This window comes from Drosophila subobscura, chromosome A (assembly GCF_008121235.1).
Source record: "Drosophila subobscura isolate 14011-0131.10 chromosome A, UCBerk_Dsub_1.0, whole genome shotgun sequence".
NCBI lineage: Eukaryota > Metazoa > Arthropoda > Insecta > Diptera > Drosophilidae > Drosophila > Drosophila subobscura.
Genome location: NC_048530.1, coordinates 8,717,856 through 8,736,066, shown reverse-complemented (window position 1 = coordinate 8,736,066; position 18,211 = coordinate 8,717,856). Strand labels below are relative to the sequence as shown.

At 46.7% G+C, this 18,211-nt stretch overlaps 2 protein-coding genes across 2 annotated transcripts; both read right to left on the bottom strand.

Annotated features, from left to right (window-relative positions):
• Nucleotides 1–1,588: 1,588 nt before the first annotated feature.
• On the bottom strand, nt 1,589–8,873 carry LOC117894902. The gene is made up of 4 exons (XM_034802199.1): nt 8,847–8,873; nt 8,248–8,293; nt 2,499–2,818; nt 1,589–2,440 (listed from the first exon to the last, which is right to left on the bottom strand). The coding sequence occupies exons 1-4, from the start codon at nt 8,871–8,873 to the stop codon at nt 1,961–1,963; spliced, it is 873 nt and encodes a 290-aa protein (XP_034658090.1). The 3' UTR covers nt 1,589–1,960.
• Nucleotides 8,874–13,939: 5,066 nt separating this feature from the next.
• LOC117901321 (ataxin-2) lies at nt 13,940–16,537 on the bottom strand. The gene is made up of 4 exons (XM_034812032.1): nt 16,474–16,537; nt 15,914–16,415; nt 14,437–15,845; nt 13,940–14,333 (listed from the first exon to the last, which is right to left on the bottom strand). Exons 1-3 carry the CDS (start codon nt 16,475–16,477, stop codon nt 14,507–14,509), a joined length of 1,845 nt encoding a protein of 614 aa, XP_034667923.1. The 5' UTR covers nt 16,478–16,537; the 3' UTR covers nt 13,940–14,333; nt 14,437–14,506.
• Nucleotides 16,538–18,211: the final 1,674 nt, after the last annotated feature.

Genomic DNA, 18,211 nt, shown 5'->3' with positions numbered 1-18,211 from the left:
TCGCTTTAATTCCCCCCGCAAGTCCCAATGCGTTGTGCCTCCCTTTGGTCAAACGGCCAGTTGCTCGATTTGCCCATTCCTTTGTTTTCCGTTTATTTGTTTGTTTGTTTGCCGAACTACCTTGTCAGACGCTCATTACCATTAGCCGTGCAATTGGCATTCGTTATGGGCTTTATTTTGCCAAGAGTTTGGGGAGGAGTGCAAGATCAATCGGAAGGAAATCCTCAGCCATCCCGAGTATGTAGAGATAGAGATAGGAAAAGGGGGCTATTGGAGAATATTTAATAAATGCTATCACCACTCAGCAAATGAATCCGCTTATCAAAACACAACAGTAAAATTAAAGTAATTAAAATACCTAAAATACATTCAAACATAATTTATTGCACTTCTGCCGTGCACCAACAAATTATATCAAAATAGAAAAACAATTTATAGAATCAAAAATCGAATGTAAAAAGTTTGCAAAGAAGTCAACCACCAACCTGCTTTTGGTCTCTCTCCACTCACTTCTCTTGCCTACTTGCGCTCAACTTGTTCGCTTTTTAGCCAATGAAAAGAAGGTAGAATTTTTAGCCAATCAAAAGCGAAAAGAGAAAAAGAGCACACTTGCGTTCGTGTGGCGCGTTTTCTGTGTGTGGGTGAGCACATCTTTGAGTGGAAGAGAGCAAGAGAGTGGCTGAGTGGTTGAGCGCAGTGGTTGATGAGTGGCTGAGAGAGTGGCTAAATATGCAGCTCATATTATGAGCAGACTCCATCCAGTTCGGGGACAGTCTTCATTTTCACCTATTTTCCTATTATATTTAGAAATATTTGAATGCTCAAAGAACAAAAAATAAACATTGAGAGGCCAGAGGGAAGCTCTTTCGACTCTGTATATCTTTTATATTCTGGATCAGCATTAAGAGCCGATGTGCATGGTGTCCCGGCACGTGGGCCGCGACTCTCAAACTTTTCGACTGGTTTCATTCATTAATTTGATGCCAGTTGCTGCGCTGCCGCTGCCGCTGTCGCTGTCTCTTCTTGTGGTGCTGCCGCTGTTGCTGTTGCTGTTGCTGACTCAATGGTGGGATTTTACAGTTAATACCGCTTCGGTGGACTGACGCCATTGCCACGCGCAGGCCTGATAGCTCCTAACCGATCCCATACGATGCGATCCGATTACCCCTGCAGCCGAAGCCACCGAAGTGTGTGCAACGGTAAATGCGAGATGGCCCCAAGAAAGGCAATACAATACCCCAACACACACACACACACACACACAGCCAGTCACATGCACACAAATAAGTTCACTCTCCCCCGCAGATCACGCGACAAGTGCTCGACCCCCCTGTCAATGACTCACCTAGAGGCGCCGTCAAATGTCTAGCGGAACGTGCCCGCCTGGCATGAGGTGGGTCATGGCTTCGTACTTTTCCCGCTCTTACCGGGAAATTCCATGCCTGAGGTGTACGATGAGGCCTACACGGCGGGGGGAGCTCCCTTTTGGGAGCTTCAGCAATTCGATGAGTTGGAAGTTCGAGAGAAGTGAGAAATCAATGGAAGTGTGTTATTAAATAGTTTCATTTATTATTATGCTACATATTTATACAAAAAAAAAGAGTCATAAGGAGCTAAGTGTATACATAGTTGATCGAGCCTGCGAGGCTATGGTTGGGTATGTGTGCATATGGAGGTGGCGTACATGAATTAAGCGATATAAATAATAATGGGTATGCGTGGATTACATATAAACACAATAAATACAATAAATTATTAACGTAGGATAGAGTGGGTGGCAGGTAGGGGTTTAGTGGCTTTCTTTTAGCAGCTTTAAAGTAGACTTATATGGCATAGTGGTGGGGTGATCGCATTTTAGATGCAGGGACTGATGGTGGCGGTTGCTTTTTGGTATTCTTTCGTGCTTGGAACTTGGAGAAGGAGATGATCCCGAGGGGGCGGCGGAATGCTTTCCCGAATCCTAGTGGATCTCTTCTTCGTCACGCTGCTTTTCCAGCAGCACCTTGTACTTCTGCTGGACCACGGTCAGCAGCTTGATGGCCTCCAGTGCCACGCCGAACTTGTGGTCTGGGTAGGAGCCGGTGTAGGTGTAGCTGGACATGCTGCAGGGCTGGCCATTCATGGCCGTTTCTGCCATGTACAGGTTGTGGCTGAGCTTTTCAATGATATGCACAAAGGTGCAGTTGTAGCTGCTGTGACCCTTGGTGACGCTCAACATCAGGTGGCGCACAATCATCAGGGCGTCGGCAATCTTGGGCAGCTCCTCGCTGGCCTCACCCACTTCGGCCTGATTCTGGTAGATGAACCTCTCGTTGCCATTGTCGAACTTAACCTTTTCGGTCTCCTCGTGCAGCGGATGCGTCAGGTTGAGGCTGTGCAAGGAGTAGCGATCTATCGCGCCATTCAATGTGACGCCATCCTCATTCCAATAGTAATCCAACTAGAGAGACCAGAAAAATAAGCTTTCGCTCGGACAACGCGCACAAATCTCGACTTACCCACTGGCCAATCAGGCAGATGATGGCATCCGTGGTCCTCTCGGCCACTTTCTTGGCATTGTCCAGACTTAGCCGCGTTGACATGGCGCTCTTGTGGTACTGGCAGAGCAGTGTCGACGTTGCTTCGGGCGTCACTGTGGTGATGTTCTTCTTCAGGTCCAATGACTGATGGTCCGCCGAGCGCTGGTGCACGTGGTGACGATGTGGCAGTATCAGGTGGCGACCACTGAGACGACGCGGCGCTGCCGATGTCCCCGTGGGCCAGCTCGAGGCGACTGTGAGCAGCAGCAGGACACCCAGGAGCCAGTACTTGACGGTAGCTGCAATGGTAAATGGGGAACGAAGTCAGCAAGGAAGGGAATATAAATGAGGTTTTCTCTCAGATTGCTAGAGGACTACTATCTGCTTCCATTTCCGTTCCGCAGATACAGATGGAAGCACAGGTATGCTACGATTGCAGATATACGCAGATATCCAGTACAGTCTGGCGGGGTTTTATGACGATCGTGATTCAGAGGAGATGAGGAAACACTCACACATTCGGTGCAATCGCACTGCACTGGACGCCACATGGTGGAGCGGCCGCTTGTTGGAGCACTGCTGGCACTCTGTGTCCTGTGTGGAGAGTCTATCCTCGCTGTGGCCTGCACTGGCACTGAGATTGTAGCTGAAAGTGGCCATTTTGGGCGCACACACGATGGGCAGCAAACACGATAAACAGGTGACAGACAGAGTTTTTTTTTGGGGCTGTGCAGATGCACTGGCAGATGAACTGTTTCCCGAATTGAGCGAAATAACACTGGGTGTTGGGTTGAGCAATGTCGCAACGTTGGCTTGCACTTGGGACTAAGAGCTGAGGTTGATGCTGATGCTGAGGCTGAGGCTGAGGGCCGTGTATCGAACTTATGTACTTGGCTCAACGAAATCTTTGAGTTAATGAAGAGTTTAAGGCACACGCGTTGCAATTTATACGAGTCAAATTAGCATTATCGCCGCACGAAGCAAGCCGAGCGCGTGGCCGAGCCGCACGCACACTCTCTCACCGATCATTCGGCGCACAGCGTCCAGCAGCAACGTCTTCAACAAGCCCCAGATGACGGCAAAGCTTTCGCGCTTGCGCTTGTAATCGCCAGCCAATGGCAAGGCACACACACAGACATACACATACACGTTAACACTTTACACGCACGCACACACCCAGAACTCACACAGAAAAAGGGCCACATAGAATGAATGAATGTGAGAAACTATTCGGGGATTGATCTACTCCAGCAGCAGCAGCAGGGCAATGCCGTTTTCCCACATGGTCTACTGCGGGGCCTGACTCACAAATCGCTGGAATCATAATCACAATCACATTATTCCCCGGCCAGTTGCACATATTTTCCCCTCTTGTTCTTGGCTTTTGTTGTTGTTGTTTTCTCTGGTTTCTTCCTGTCTTGCTGGCCAGTGTGGACTCTGGAGGACGGAGTGGGACAGTGGGACAGTGGGCGAGTGTTTGTGTGCGACAGTAATTTATGCACGGAAGCTTCTTGGCCCAAAACGGATGTCAGATTGAATTCTTGGCCAGGGTATTAGAGGGGACAAACATCGGCAGTGGCGGTGCACAATCAATTCAAAATATTCGTATGCCACTGACCCATGAACAGAGCGGAAAAACAATTGAGAATCACTTGTTACAAGACAAGACAACCGATTCGTGGATGATCAATCCATGATTAGGTGGCAGCACCCGCTCCAGCTGTAGAGTTAATGAACGCAGAAGAAAGATTCGCGGCTGGTGGAGGATTAATTGTGGCACTTGTTGATATTATTGCTGGTGTTTCGCTGTCGCTGTCGCTGTCGGTGTCGCGGTTCGTGTTGTATGTTACTAATGTTGGTGTTGCTTGCCTTGACCGCGACGCGTCGTTCCGTAGGCATTTCCGATCGGATCGCTAAGAACGTGAGCGCAATGGAAACTGAAAGCCGCCGAACGGGCGGCCTACAAAGAGCCAGACATTGGCCAAGGCAACTGGAGAGGCAATAGCATAAAATATAAGAGACAGGCCGGCTCTTTCACGATCGTCACCCACTCTTTCCCGACTACACACATCGACAGGGACCGGAGCCAAGTAGATACTCGAGGAGTTACTCATACGCATCGGTGACACGCGTCAATGCAGCACTTGGCGACCAAATAACACTCGGCAGCAACGCCGTTGGCCCCCAGGGAGTACTAACCATTGGGGCAAAGCCTGCCGCCAGAGAGATTTCCCTGCCGAATTGCGTACTCGACTTGCGGCTCCGACCTATGGCGACTTCCGTTTCATGCAGAGGGGCAAATTCCTTGTTCCAAGCGGCTGTAGCGGCTGACGCAAAGGAGGCACTCAGTGGGGCATTTGGGTAGATCCAGATTCCAGATTTCTTGATCGGGGGATATTCTGGGTTTGCTTGAAAATACTTTTCGAGGGTTTTTCTTGCCCTGTTGGGCATTTTATAATGGCTCCGTTTCCCAAAATCGTTGCTTCCCAATGGAAATCCTACTTCCAGGCCCTGCCCCACTTAAGCTTTACTCTGCTCAAGGGCAGGGCTACTCTTCTCTTTAATTCATGGGATTTGTGGGTCTCTTATGATGAAAAGAACAGTGTTAAAGCTTTGGTTTTCCATTCTTTGGCAGGGCTTAGCGCCTTACAACTTTAGAGGTATTAGAATCTGCACTACTTTATGGTCAACTCGTCTGTTATTTGTCACACTTGTAAAGGCGCGACCCTTAACGACGTTACGTCTTAGCCTAGTGCTTCCCTATTTAGAAATGAACACCAATGGACGAGTACTTTCAGAGTGACGTGTCACGCATCCGCATCTCTCAGTATCAATCAAAACAAAAATAGCAGCAGCAGATCGGAGCAGAGCAGAGCAGAGCAGAGCGGAGCGGAGCGGAGCTAAACGGAAACCTCACTGAGGTTTATCTCAAGCAGGAACGAAGCTGTAATAGCTCATTCATCGGTCCATGCCGAGCCAGACTACGGGTCGTCATCATGCCGAGCAAACTGCACCGATGCAACCGCAACGCAAGCGGATGTGACGTGCGCCACGCCAATGGAATCGAATCAATAGAGTGCCAGAGTGCCACTGTTTCACACGCGACTGGCACTGAGGAATTATCAATATCAAGCATTGAAGGGATGGATTGGGTATTCATAGCTTCATACCTTACAAGAATTGCCCAGCGAACGATTGCTTCAATTGCTGTGATGGCTGCAACATATGTACATAAACACAGCATACAAAACGCTGATACTCCTTCCAATGTTGAACTTGAGACGTCACGGGCCCAGTTCACGAGTATTTTCTTGACAGAGTCGCCGCTGATTGCATGAAAATAAACTATGACGCCAGGGCTTAAAGTTAGAGTCTCGCTTCGAGAAAGTACACCGCGGTGTAAAGAGCAAATTTCAATTGTCGTCACCTGGGGTTCCGGTGCCCGGTGCCGCGCAACCAGTCTAACTGACCACAGACACTTGATTCTGGCTGTAAGTCGATTTTTAGGCAGGCATTAGGGTAAACCACCGAGCAACGAGCAACGAGCAAAGCCAAAGCCTCCTTTTGTTTGCCTTTCTGTTTAGATGCTCTCCCTCTCACTCTCTCTCTCTCTGCGACGGATGCACGGTGGCCCCACTGCGTCATCGCCCATTCATGGGCAGAGATTAGACTGAATCGTTTCAAGGGGGCACACTCATTTGTTTGGGCAGCGCATTATGAATGAACGGACTCGGACTGGGATTGGGACTGGGACTGGGAAGCACCTGTTGCTTGGCTCTTGCTTGAGTTTTCGCCACAAGGCGAATAGGCAAGCCAAACAATGGTAATGGGCCTGCAGCCGGGTCTGGCCAAAGATGAGGGCAGTGCTATTTTTGGCACTGTCGATCCCATTCTCCCGAGTCATCATGGGGAGGCCGAAAGCCGAACATTGAACAAAGAATTGTGGCGCCCGCAAGCAAACATTTCACGCAATGGACGAAATGGAGATGGAAATGGAAATGGGGCTCGAGGTGCGATGTCAGGTGTGACGCACTTGGGCTTCCACCGAACCGTTCTTTAATCGCTTTCAGTTCCTGTTCACACTAAGCATACGCCACGTGGCACATAGGTCAGGTATAGGTACCACAAATGCTAACTTACCTCAGGGCAGTCAATGGCAATTGACGACGTCACCAAGCTGGCGATGGCACGGGCACAGGCACAGGCACAGATCCAAAGCCAGTGCTGAAAGAGAAAACGGGCAAATCTGTGGTAATAATAGTTAAAAATTGGGCATTGCTTTAGCTTTAGCCACGACCGATTGCACTGCCCAACACGATTTTGCCTCAAGAAACCAATCGAATTTTCCAGAGTTTTTAAAGTCGGAATTTCGTAAAATAAAACAGCAGAAAATCATAATTTTTGCATTCGAAAGCTTAATATTTCCCAGACGGTAAGCTAAAACCACAAAGTGGTTTTTAGCTGCAATTTTTAGATTCATCAATTAGCATTTCAGAATGGCAAAGTTCTTTACAACAGAAAAACCCGCTATCTGTGAAAATAAAACTTAATAAAAAAAGTACCAGTTGTTAAAAATTCTTCAAAAGAAATGTATTAAAAAACACACACCATAATTCCTTAACAAAAAGGGATGGCCCAAATCTATCAGAAAAAGTAGGTTTGATTCCTTTGGGAAAAAAAGTTTGATTTTTAATTTCTTGGCTTAGTCTTTTCCCATATTCGGATTTTTATGATATGTATTTAAAATTTAAAATAGGGCCAACGGAAAAATAGCAAAGACAATTTAAATATTTTTCTACACAATAACTACACGAACAAATACGAGTGTGAATGTATGTACATATGTATGTATGTATGTACATGACACAGGCATGCAGCTATTTTCTACACGAAGTTAAAAAGCTTTGGCCGAGCTTTTTTCACACGATCTCGAATGTTTCGAGTGCTCGTCGTCAGGTGTCGCCATGGAGACATGTAAATTGGCCGTTTGGGTGGTACACATTCGGGGAGATTCATCCGGGCGTGGCAGCTAGGTATTTGGATCTGTCAAATTTCGCTTTATCAGCTATGAATCAGCGACTAATGGTGACAACCGAATGCAATGACTTGTTCCCATCGTATTTTCCCCCCAGCCCAGCGGCACATTTGTGGGCCTTTGATTTATTTGTTGAGCTCTGCAAGATATGGAATCACACACATCATTGTCAGCAGTATTGGCATGACGACCGCAGAGCCATAACAACTACAGTCATCGACGTGCGCCGCCGGCACCTGTCTCTGTGGGATGTTCCGGAAAACGGTAATTTTGAAGCCCTCGAGAGAATCTAATTGGGACTGACCTTATTTATATTATACTAAATGGATCAAATAAATGAAAGCAAAGGAATATAGCAGCTACTGAATGATATTCTCTCTTATTCAGATACAAATTTATACATGGACATAATGTAAACATAATCAAAATGCGGCTGGGATACTCTACACAAAGAGGTCGTTGACCTGTATGCTTTGGAATTTGTATAGATTGAAAGAGGAAAACCCATTTTTTGAAACGGGCCAGTACGCTCTGAATAATTCTTGGAACACCCCACCAATACTTTCCTTTCTCTTTCCTACATACTTTGACATGCTCTCTTTTCGCCTGGCCGCATCTGACTTTTGCTCATTAAAACACTTGGCTACCCGGTGCCGCCGACGATGTTAGTGTTTGTGGCATATGTTAACTCACCTTGACAGCGGTAAGTCGTGTACAATCGCGTCACGTGATGAATGCCCTATCTGTATAAGCAACAGGTCTACCCACGGTTATTAAAGAACGAAAGAAACTCACGAAAAAATCCCCGAGTGCCGAGGGCTTTTTGGCTTGAACTTTTGGTACAAAGAGGCGGCGGCACAGATGAGGTGTCCAACCGGCGAGGTCGAGAGATGAAACAATACTGAACCGAGTCGACCGGCAGCTCATCATCAGTTTGCTTAACCCCAGCAGGCACTCATTGTCAGCACCTACATACATATGTACATCATATCTGGTTAGGTCTTATGAGGATATACATATGTATGTACATATGTAGATCCAATTTATGAGAAATGCATCTGATATGAAGATTTTCTGACGACAGGTTCGTGCACGTCATGATGACACAAAATATCTACATTCATTCATACGTACATATGTATGTATGTATATTCGTATTTTACATTATACTTGTCAGGAGCATGTCTCGGCTGTATGGCAAGTTGGTGTGTGCCTTGGCTGTCAAGTTCTTTGGTGCGTGTCTCTGCTATGTACGTAATGTGATGGTCCCAAGGGGTTTTTCCTCTTCCTACCACCTCTGTCTGGTGCAGAAAATGCATTTGCCTCTGACATTTGCACCTGGTACATGATTAGTTGCCACGAGCTAATTCTTCTTCCTCCTCCCGAACCAACCAGCCTCATGGCTGATTAGCTGTTAACAGCCGTTGCTCAGCCAAAACCCAGGCTCAGGTCCAAACCTCTAACTGAACTTGGCCTGCTCCACTGTGCGCCAATCGAAGCGTTAGAATTTCACGCTTGACATGCACACTGAAATTTTTCTCTGCCCCAGTGGGCCCTGCCAGTCCAGCCAGGCTGCCTCCTGTCCAGGTGAGAGTGGAAGTAGATGTGGATGTGGATGTGGATGTGCAGGCGGATGTTCATGTGGTTGGGTCACCGCTGGCTGTGTCTGTCTGTGGGGCCAAGTCAACCATTGCATAAAGCGCATTAACATTTAATGCCACTGCCTTCGCCACTTGCCCCAGGCCCCAGGGACCGGCTGGATGGGTCTCCATAACGATTGCCCAAATCTCGTTGCATACGTCAAGGCGAGGGGCTGCGAATGGGCTTGCAGAGATTTTTGATTTATGATTCGCTTTCGGGGAGCTGCTGCCTTTGGCATATTTTAGTGACCAGACCCGCCAGAGCCCTGGGGCTACCATTAATCATGGAAGTGCACTCGCACTTGAACTCGAATGCTAGAAACAAACCAGCTTCAATCTGTACACATAAACTATTTATTTCAGTATATATCAATATATATATGTATATATATGTATATAAGTGTATATATAGGTGTATATTTTTGGTATTGTTTGGTGTAGTAAAGTACTCTCTCGCCTGGTGCACCACTTCCTCCTTCTCTTCTCCTCCTCCGAATGTCCCTCACGATCCACTGCTGCGAGATGCCTTCGGCCGTGGGTTGGGCGTCCAGGAGTTGGATAGCTTCTGCATGCACTATCTGCAGAATATACACACATGTCTATAAAATACATACATACATATATCAAGTGGTTCACTGAATTACATAAGTATGAGTTGGGTTTCTTGCCTTTGTTTCCTATTGTTCCTTAGCTTGACTTCGTTATGTGTCGTCAGATGATTGTTCGTACTTTCGGTTAAACTTAATCCCGATCTCATTTGTTATCCTGTGATCGATCCTCTCTCGCCACCTTCTATGTACAGACGTGTTCCAGGGAGTGATCCCCGGGCGCTCCTCAGGTATTTACACAAGATATAGAAGAAATATCTCTCGACTCGCATAGCTACTCGTGTATAAGTATAGCTATACATACTCGTATATGGCTGGTACATGCATTCCTCCATCTTCTTTCCTGCTTATAATCACTAGACTATGCGTAGTTTTCCCCCACTCTTCCACCTAGGCGACAAGCCCAACAGAAAGGCTAACATAAAGAGTAAATTAAATAATAGATCATGCTTCCTCCCCTTCTACCTTAACCGACTCTAAAAATTGTATATGTGTATATACAATCGTGTCTCTGACTGTACCGCACACAGAAGTCTGTGTGGAAATATTTAGGTATCTTCGGGTTTTCATTTTCCTTTTTTTGGTTTTTGTGTGGAATTCTGTGGACTTTAGTTAGCACTGCTAAAGTACTTTAGTCGGTGGTAACTGCATTCTTGGATGTAGTCTTGGGTTGTTCACACAAACATACTGTGGATAAACATTATTAACAATTGAACAACGGTAATTACAATTGCACGACATCAACAACGGCAACATATCAGATCATCAGCAACAATATCACCGAACATCGGAGGTCGAGAAGTGGACACAGGGTCGCAGGAGTAATACAATTGCATAGCTGACTCCTCCACGGCCCTGTTCCACTTCGATGCGTTAGTCCGTTCCACTCCCATGCCAGTCCATGGCAGTACATTCCATTCAGTTTGATTCAGTTCCACTCCACCCCATCCCGTTCCACCGTTCCGCCGTTCCACCGTTCCACCGTTCTGTTCCGATGGTATTACTGCTGATGATGCTGATGAACTTGGACTTAATGTATATTGTATAATGCATTATTATCTTATTATCTTGATACAATTACGAGTATTGTAGAGACACATGTACCGGTGTTTTCATATATGTATGTATTTATCTATGCACATTCAATGCTAAATCAATCGAAAAAAATGACACCCATATGGTGCTATCGTACATAGAATATGGTATGTATCGTATATAGAGTATACATATATACAACTATCAAAAATAGGACAAATAGAACTGGAGAGTTGCTTTGGCTTCATTTGACATTCAATTCTTTTTAGTTTTAGTTTAGTTTTTCTTTTAGATTAGCTCTTCATCTCTGCAGAGTTCTTTTTAGTTTAGTTATCCCGACGTCACCCTAAGCCATTCTTCTTATTATTATTTTTGTTTTGGTTTTGCTAATTTGTTTTTGCGAGTATGTATACACATTGATTGTAACACAAGTAGAATGCAGATTGGATAGAGCAACGCGAACAACAGCTAGGAAGATGAGCAAAAAACATGGACTGCGACCAAGAAGGATCGCACTGACTTGTAAATAGTTGAGATACTTTCATATGTCCATATGTATATGTAGATATATAATATATATGTATATGTATATGTATATGTATGTATGTCTCTATGTATGTACATAAATGTATAGATATCTGTATATTAATGGTTTTCTTTTGTTAGTTTTATAGATATAGATCGGTAAATATATCTGTATATGTATTTGTATACGCTACTACTGTTCTCTCAACACACATTAAAAGTGAAAGTTAACTTTGGGTTACCGCATTGAGTGACGCACACATGGAAATCGAAGTCTAAAAACACATTCTGGGCACATCGAGATACATTTTGTTAAATATTTTTCATGTTTATCTTTATCTGTATATCTTTAAATATGTATTTGTATAATATATTGGTATATGTATACTCATATGTAGTTGCATCCCGATTCGATCTGGAAGATGTTTCCCCCCCCATCTTCATGCCTACTCATCATTTCTTTATCATCCCGTGGGATGTCATTGACCAAATTGACAAGGCCGAATGCCATATATAGAAACACACTTGATTGATTGCAATATTGACTGATTGTTTGTTTTTTTTTTCTTCTAATCCCATCCCAGTCCATCCCCAAACTCTGTTTGCCAATGGCGGCTGCTTTTGCAAATTTTCAATTTGAGTTTCTTCGTTAATTAATTTTCCAACCTGGGATGATTTTCTACTTCCGCTTATTTTGCTGCTGCTGCTGCTGCTGCTGCTGCTGCTGCTGCTTCTGTTCGGTGTTCGCTTTAGCTTTGCTTTGAAATCGTAATATTTTAAATGTAACATTAAATATTCAACGCGAACATTAACAATTAACTTACATTTTCGTTTCGTTTCGTTTCGTTTCGATTCGATTCGATTTTGTTAGGGTATTTGTTGTTATTATTTGCCTTTGTGTAAGCTCAGATTGTACATACAAATTACATTTATTGTGTGGTTTACATTGATTAAAACTCTTGAGTCTGTAGACACTTATTCGTTATTCGCTGCGGATATAAATATAATATGCTTGAGTATATTCTGAATATGGGTGGGCCTGTGTAGGTATTTATTGTTGTGTTATTGAGGGAACCATGGGAGCGCCTGCCCCTCAGATGAGTTTGTACAGTTTTGTCTCTGGGGTTCCCTTGATTGTGTGTGATGCTTGTCTCGATTATAATCGAGGCTGTAATTACAGCTCAATAAATGTCTCGCTTGCAACCTGGACCCCAATCGGGGGAGTGGGTCCTGCAACAAAAGAAGAGGGAAATTCCCAAAGGACTCTCCCAAATGCCAATGCATCGATACAACAAAAAAAGATCACTCCCTAGACACATGGGGTGATCGCTTCGTCTCAACGACTGCCGCTTCTGTCCTTCTTTGGATCTATTAAAATTGGATCCCGCTTAAATTCCCATTTCGTACAAAAATATTTTTACACTCTCTGTTACTCCGCTCTTCTACTTCTCCTCTTCGTCGCTATGTTCCTCCAGCTCTGGACCCAGGTCCCCGCCCAGGTCCAACACTTCCCTGCCGATTCTAGACTAGCCAGCTTCGATTTCGATTCGATTCGATTTCGGATACAAATTGTATGCAAATGTATGAGAATAAATATTTATATTATCTGTATCTGTATCTGTATCTTTATCTTTCTGAGGGTTGCACTACAGTTATTCTTGTCTTGTTGGTTGTCCGATGAGGTCTGTCGTGGGTCTGCATTTGGTTGTGATCCTTCCCTTTCCTGTTCATATACCCATCCGTATTCCCTGATTTCATTACTTGTACTTCTCCCTATTTCCTCCCCAATTGTTTGTCCACAAACAAGCTCACTCGCTATGCTCTCGCCACTCGCCACTCGCTACTCGCTCATCCTACCATTCTCCCATTCTACCAATACCGTTATCGTTTACGTTACTTGTACCGTTACAGTTACTTGTACTCTTATTGCTCACCATTATACTCTGCTACCGCTAGGACTAGTGTTACTGGGTTCCAGTGTAAGTGTTACTGGGCTGATGTGTGTGTATGTGTACTGCGCTGCAGTGCTTTGAACTAACTGTACCGTGCTGTAGTTAGTAATCGCTTCCCGTTTGCTGTGTGCTTGTACTGTGGCGTTTATTTTATTTATACGTTTACCATTACGTCCCCCTGCTTATCCTACATTGACTAGAGCTTCTCTTACTCGTTACTCGTTACTCGCTACTCGCTTCTCGTTAGTGCGATTCATTTCATTCGTGGTTGCCGCTTGCATTACTTTTGTTGCATGTGTTTGTGTTGCTATTGCTTCAATTACTATTACTTGTACTATGCTTTTCAGTTAGTTATACTTTTACCGTTTTTGCATTATTCGCTACTTTGCTTACTGTTAGTGTCGGTGCTAGTGTTAGTGTTCGTGTGACTGAGTTTGAATCAGGTGTAATTAGTGTTTCAGGCACGGTTATGGTTCCAATCACTCATACACATCATACTCCCCTATTTCTGTTACGATTGCACACGTTTTATCTCACATTTCTAGTCTCTCGTTCAGTTCCTGCGAGTGATTTGTGAGTTGTCATTGAATGTTACTGTACCACCATACATATGGCTACCCACATCAACTATCCCAAGTAGTACTTTCCGAAAAGGTGTCTGTTGGTAGAACTCCTCGGTGCCAATAGTTCCGCTGCTCGTAATCTTGATTATAATCTGTTCCAACTAGTTACGTTTTTTTTTATCTAGTATTTCGGTAGCTCTAAAATGTGATTTGCTAACTGTGTTCAATGAAGTATTACAAATATTATTTGACTCTGCTGTAAATGGTATTCAAAGTGGGAATACGGGTCTCTTCCGCGACATTTAGATTGAAAATTGCGGCTACTTTTAGTTGGCTTGTTCGCTGCCGTTTGCTTTTGTCTGGCGTTGAAGTTCGCTTTACCTGTCGGTTTCGGTTTCTGCTAATGGTTAACAAATGATACGAATATTTCCGGATCTCAGAGATACAAGTAGCTCGCTGCAAGGAGACAATAATGCCGAGAGACAGACAGACAGGCAGACAGAGAAAGAGAGGGAGAGAGGTGAGTGCCGTACCCCTTACAAAATGGTTCCACACTTACCCTTTGCTGAACGGCCAGGATCTGTTTAGGGGTCAGTCCCAGAGCTTTACTTGCCTCTGCGTCCCCCGACCTATTTAACGAATAGATCCTTGAGTGTGGAGCACAGCGAAGCATCGCACGTGTCCTTCGAGTCGTCCTCCTCGCCCTTGCTGAACCAATTCAGTGTGGATCGCATGGCCCGTCCAGCCTGAGACTGTGCCCCACTGCCCACAGACGCCCGGCTGCGTCGAGCTCCGGCTGGACTGCCTGTGGCGCTGTTCGACTCCTTGGGCACAGCCCCGCGGGCAGCCGACGATGTGGACGGTCCGCCCGAGCTCCCTGTCCCCGGCATGCCGGCATTGGAGCCCTTGCGAAGGAAACCCTCGATTGCAGTACCCAGCATTGTGGCGTCCACAATGTTCGCCTTGGTGGTGTCGGCCCAACTCTTTTGCTTGCTGCGAGGCTTGAGCTTCGGCTTGCCAGAGTCCCCGCCCAGCGGGTCCTTCTTCTGTAGTCGGTCCAGCATATCCTTCGAGAGTGCCATGGCCGTGCTCTTGCTGCGCACACTCTTCTTGCGGGCCATCGGCTGAGTGCGACTGGCCGGCTTGCCAAACCACCCGGATATGGCCGCCGAGCTGTTGTCCTGCGCCTCAGTCACCAGCTGCTTGGCATTGTTCAGGATCGAGACGTCAAAGCTATTGGATCGCGTGGAGCGGCCTGCATTTGGGTCCAGCAGCGAGCTGCTGCTTGCCACTGCCGCCTGTCCCCCGGTGTTTGCCGTGGGCGTGGGCGTGGCACTGGTTGCGCGACCTCGCGCCGCATTTTGGAACGTTTGACTGAGGAAGGGGCTGCTTCCAGCCGTTGCCGCCGAAGAGCTGGCACTGGCACTGGAGCTCCCCTCCGGCTCCGAGCGATGCATGTCCATGGCCGAGCTGGTCAGAGAGCTAAAGATTCCAGCGATGTCCGTGCGGCTTCCCAGCAGGCCAACTCCGCTGCCCGACTTCTTACGCCGTGTCGAGGCCCTGGCCGATGACGGCGGCTGGGGCGAGATGCTCATCTGCGATGAAGACGCGTGTCCCTGTCCCTGTCCGTGTCCATGTGCTTGGCCGTGGGTCTGTGTCTGTGGCTGCGCCTGCGGCGGTGGATACTCCGAGGCCCGGCGAAAGCTGCTAGCCGGCTGCGGCTGGGGGCACTCCGAGAAGCGGCGATTGGTGTAGCGCCTGCCCGGTGCCGCTGTGCCGGCCTCGTCAACGGTCTGCACCTCGCAGACCTTCTCGTTGCTGGAGGTCCACAGCTTCAAGCGCGCCTTCCGCGACTGCAAGTAAATGTCATCCATGATGTCCAGCTGCAAGTTGTGAATGCTGCCAATGGGATCTGTCGAAGGAGGGCCCGTGTTGCTCTCCCGCCGTGAGTTGAGCACGCGGCTGCTTCTGCAAGAACGAACGAACGAGCGGCATTCATTTATTTCCCACAAGTCTGTGGCTGTGGTGAGTCTTACCCATTGCTGCTGGGATAGGCGGCCACCGATTCGCGACGCGAACGTCCAAACAGAGTGGTGGGCACCTTGGAGATGGTGACCACCGAGTGGCGGCGTCCAGACGGTGCCGGCGCTTGTGAGAGGGTGGCGAGAAAGGCGGCCTCCTTGGGCGATGGTCCGGAGCCCTCGCCGCCGCGCTCGGAGAGTCGCCGCACCTGACTGGCGGTGATTCCATCGGTCACCTGTTGCGAGGGCAGCGAGTGCTTGCGCGCCTCGCGCGGATCCCGCCACGGGGAGAGCAAATATGGGTTCACGGGTGAGTCGATGTCCAGACTGGCGCGATTCGAGAATGTTGTCTCCGAGCTATCCTCCAGCTCCTCCGGCAAATTGGACTCCTCCACAACAATTAAAGGCTCCGGCTTGCCGTGCACCTGCGGTGGCTGAGGCGTATTCGGATTGCTGCCGCCAGAGCCAGGGTTGCCACCATAGCGGTTGAATTGCGAACCACGTAAGCGCAGCGCATCTAAAGATTTCAGTTATCGTAGCATCCATTTCAGTGATTTAAAGTGTAAGTCACTTACCCATTTCAACAAATTCTCAAGTTGCCAGCCAGTGGAAAAGGTTCTTCTGATTTCCTGCTTACCTTCAAATAGGAGAGATAACAAATGGGACATGGGATGTAGTAATATAATAGATTTATGTCTCATTGGAGTTTCTTATAGCACAATTTTTGAATCAACAAACTCCCTTGTGTGTATCCCCTTTTCCTATTACTACCCCAATAATAAGAAACCCAATGAAAAGTTACAGAATTATTAGTTCTAGTTCGCCTAGTACTCATCGACTGTTCTTTGGCACGAATAATCGGCTGTTGTGTTCGCGTGGGTTTCCTTTGTCTACTGAATAACTAATCAATTTAAAGCTACAACTGTCCAACTGGGTACCGGGTATAAAAGTTGCGACGCGTAAGAAGCGTCTCACACGGCCCTCCTCGTTTAGTGGCCAGTCCAGAGAAAAGGACATGGCATTATTTATTTGACTTAGGATTTAGGGAATCTCTTCTGATGCTGACTCTGTGCACTCAAGCACCCGCACCCGCACCTGCACTGCTTGCAGGGGTAATCATGCATAAAATCTTTAACTAAACTCAAAACTGGGCGAGACGAAGCGCAGAGAGAGAGAGAGAGAGAGAGAGGGCGGAGATGCCGCATCCGCAAGAGGCGGATGCTTTGCGGTTGCCCCCGTTTATTACCGATGATGGGCCGGGATCCGGTTGCGGGCTCTGCCATTGGCAGCGCTCCTCCAGCCTCGCCTCAGGCTGCTGCCGCTGTATTAAGTGCGGCAAATTCTGTTAAATAAGCAATTAATTAAAGACAGCCGAAGGTCAAAGAGTGTGGAGGGATGGCCAGTGGGAAGAAGTCAGATATTATGAGTGATAAATCATGCATGCTCTGCGCATTATTGTTATCCAATGATTCCATGAATAATTTAATGCTCGAATAACAAAGGTTCTTGTGGCTCTGGCCATGGGCGACAGAGAGGGCGTGCTCTTCCCGATTGAAAAACAAACAGAACTGCTCATCGAATGCTCATCTTATTTTAAATGTACATTCCATAACCATCAGTCAACGTGATGCGAGTACCAATTGTCCCAAGACAATGGGTTTGGGGTTTTCCTGCCACAAATCGCCTCATGCCGACTTTCCCACCCGTGACCAATTTCAAATGAAAAATAAAATCCGGAACGGCCCCCAGATATTGGGCGGAAAAATACTCGATTGTCGATTTACTGGGAATAGTTGGAGATTGTTTTCCCGAATCAAAAAGTTATTCTATATTATGAGCACAATGCTTTGTCCCAATTAAAGGCAGTTCATGATTTGGAGAGCTTTTCCAGGAAACTTTGGTTCATTTGGGAATACGTATCGGGAATCGGGGGAAATGTGTTTCCTGGAAATTTATCTTTATGCATATACCGGAGAAAACTGCGATTATTTGTGTGAAACTTAGAAAAAACGTTAATTTGAAGGGGGACTTGCATGCAGTGGCAGTGGCAACCAGTGGCTGCTGCCCCTGTTTGGGGCAGGATCTTGTTTTTGATGCTGTTTCCAAGCTAATTAGTTTTGGCTGAAATGAGAGTTTGATGGGGGCTTCGGGTGTCTTTGGTGACTGCACAGAGAGTGGGAGAGGGATAATCATGCGATTGCATATAGTTCTCTCTCCCTCTCTCTCTCTCTGTGTGTGTGTGGCCTTGTGACGTATCTAAGCCAAATTGAATTAAATTGGAAAATTCCATTCAATCGGAGCCACCCACGCATC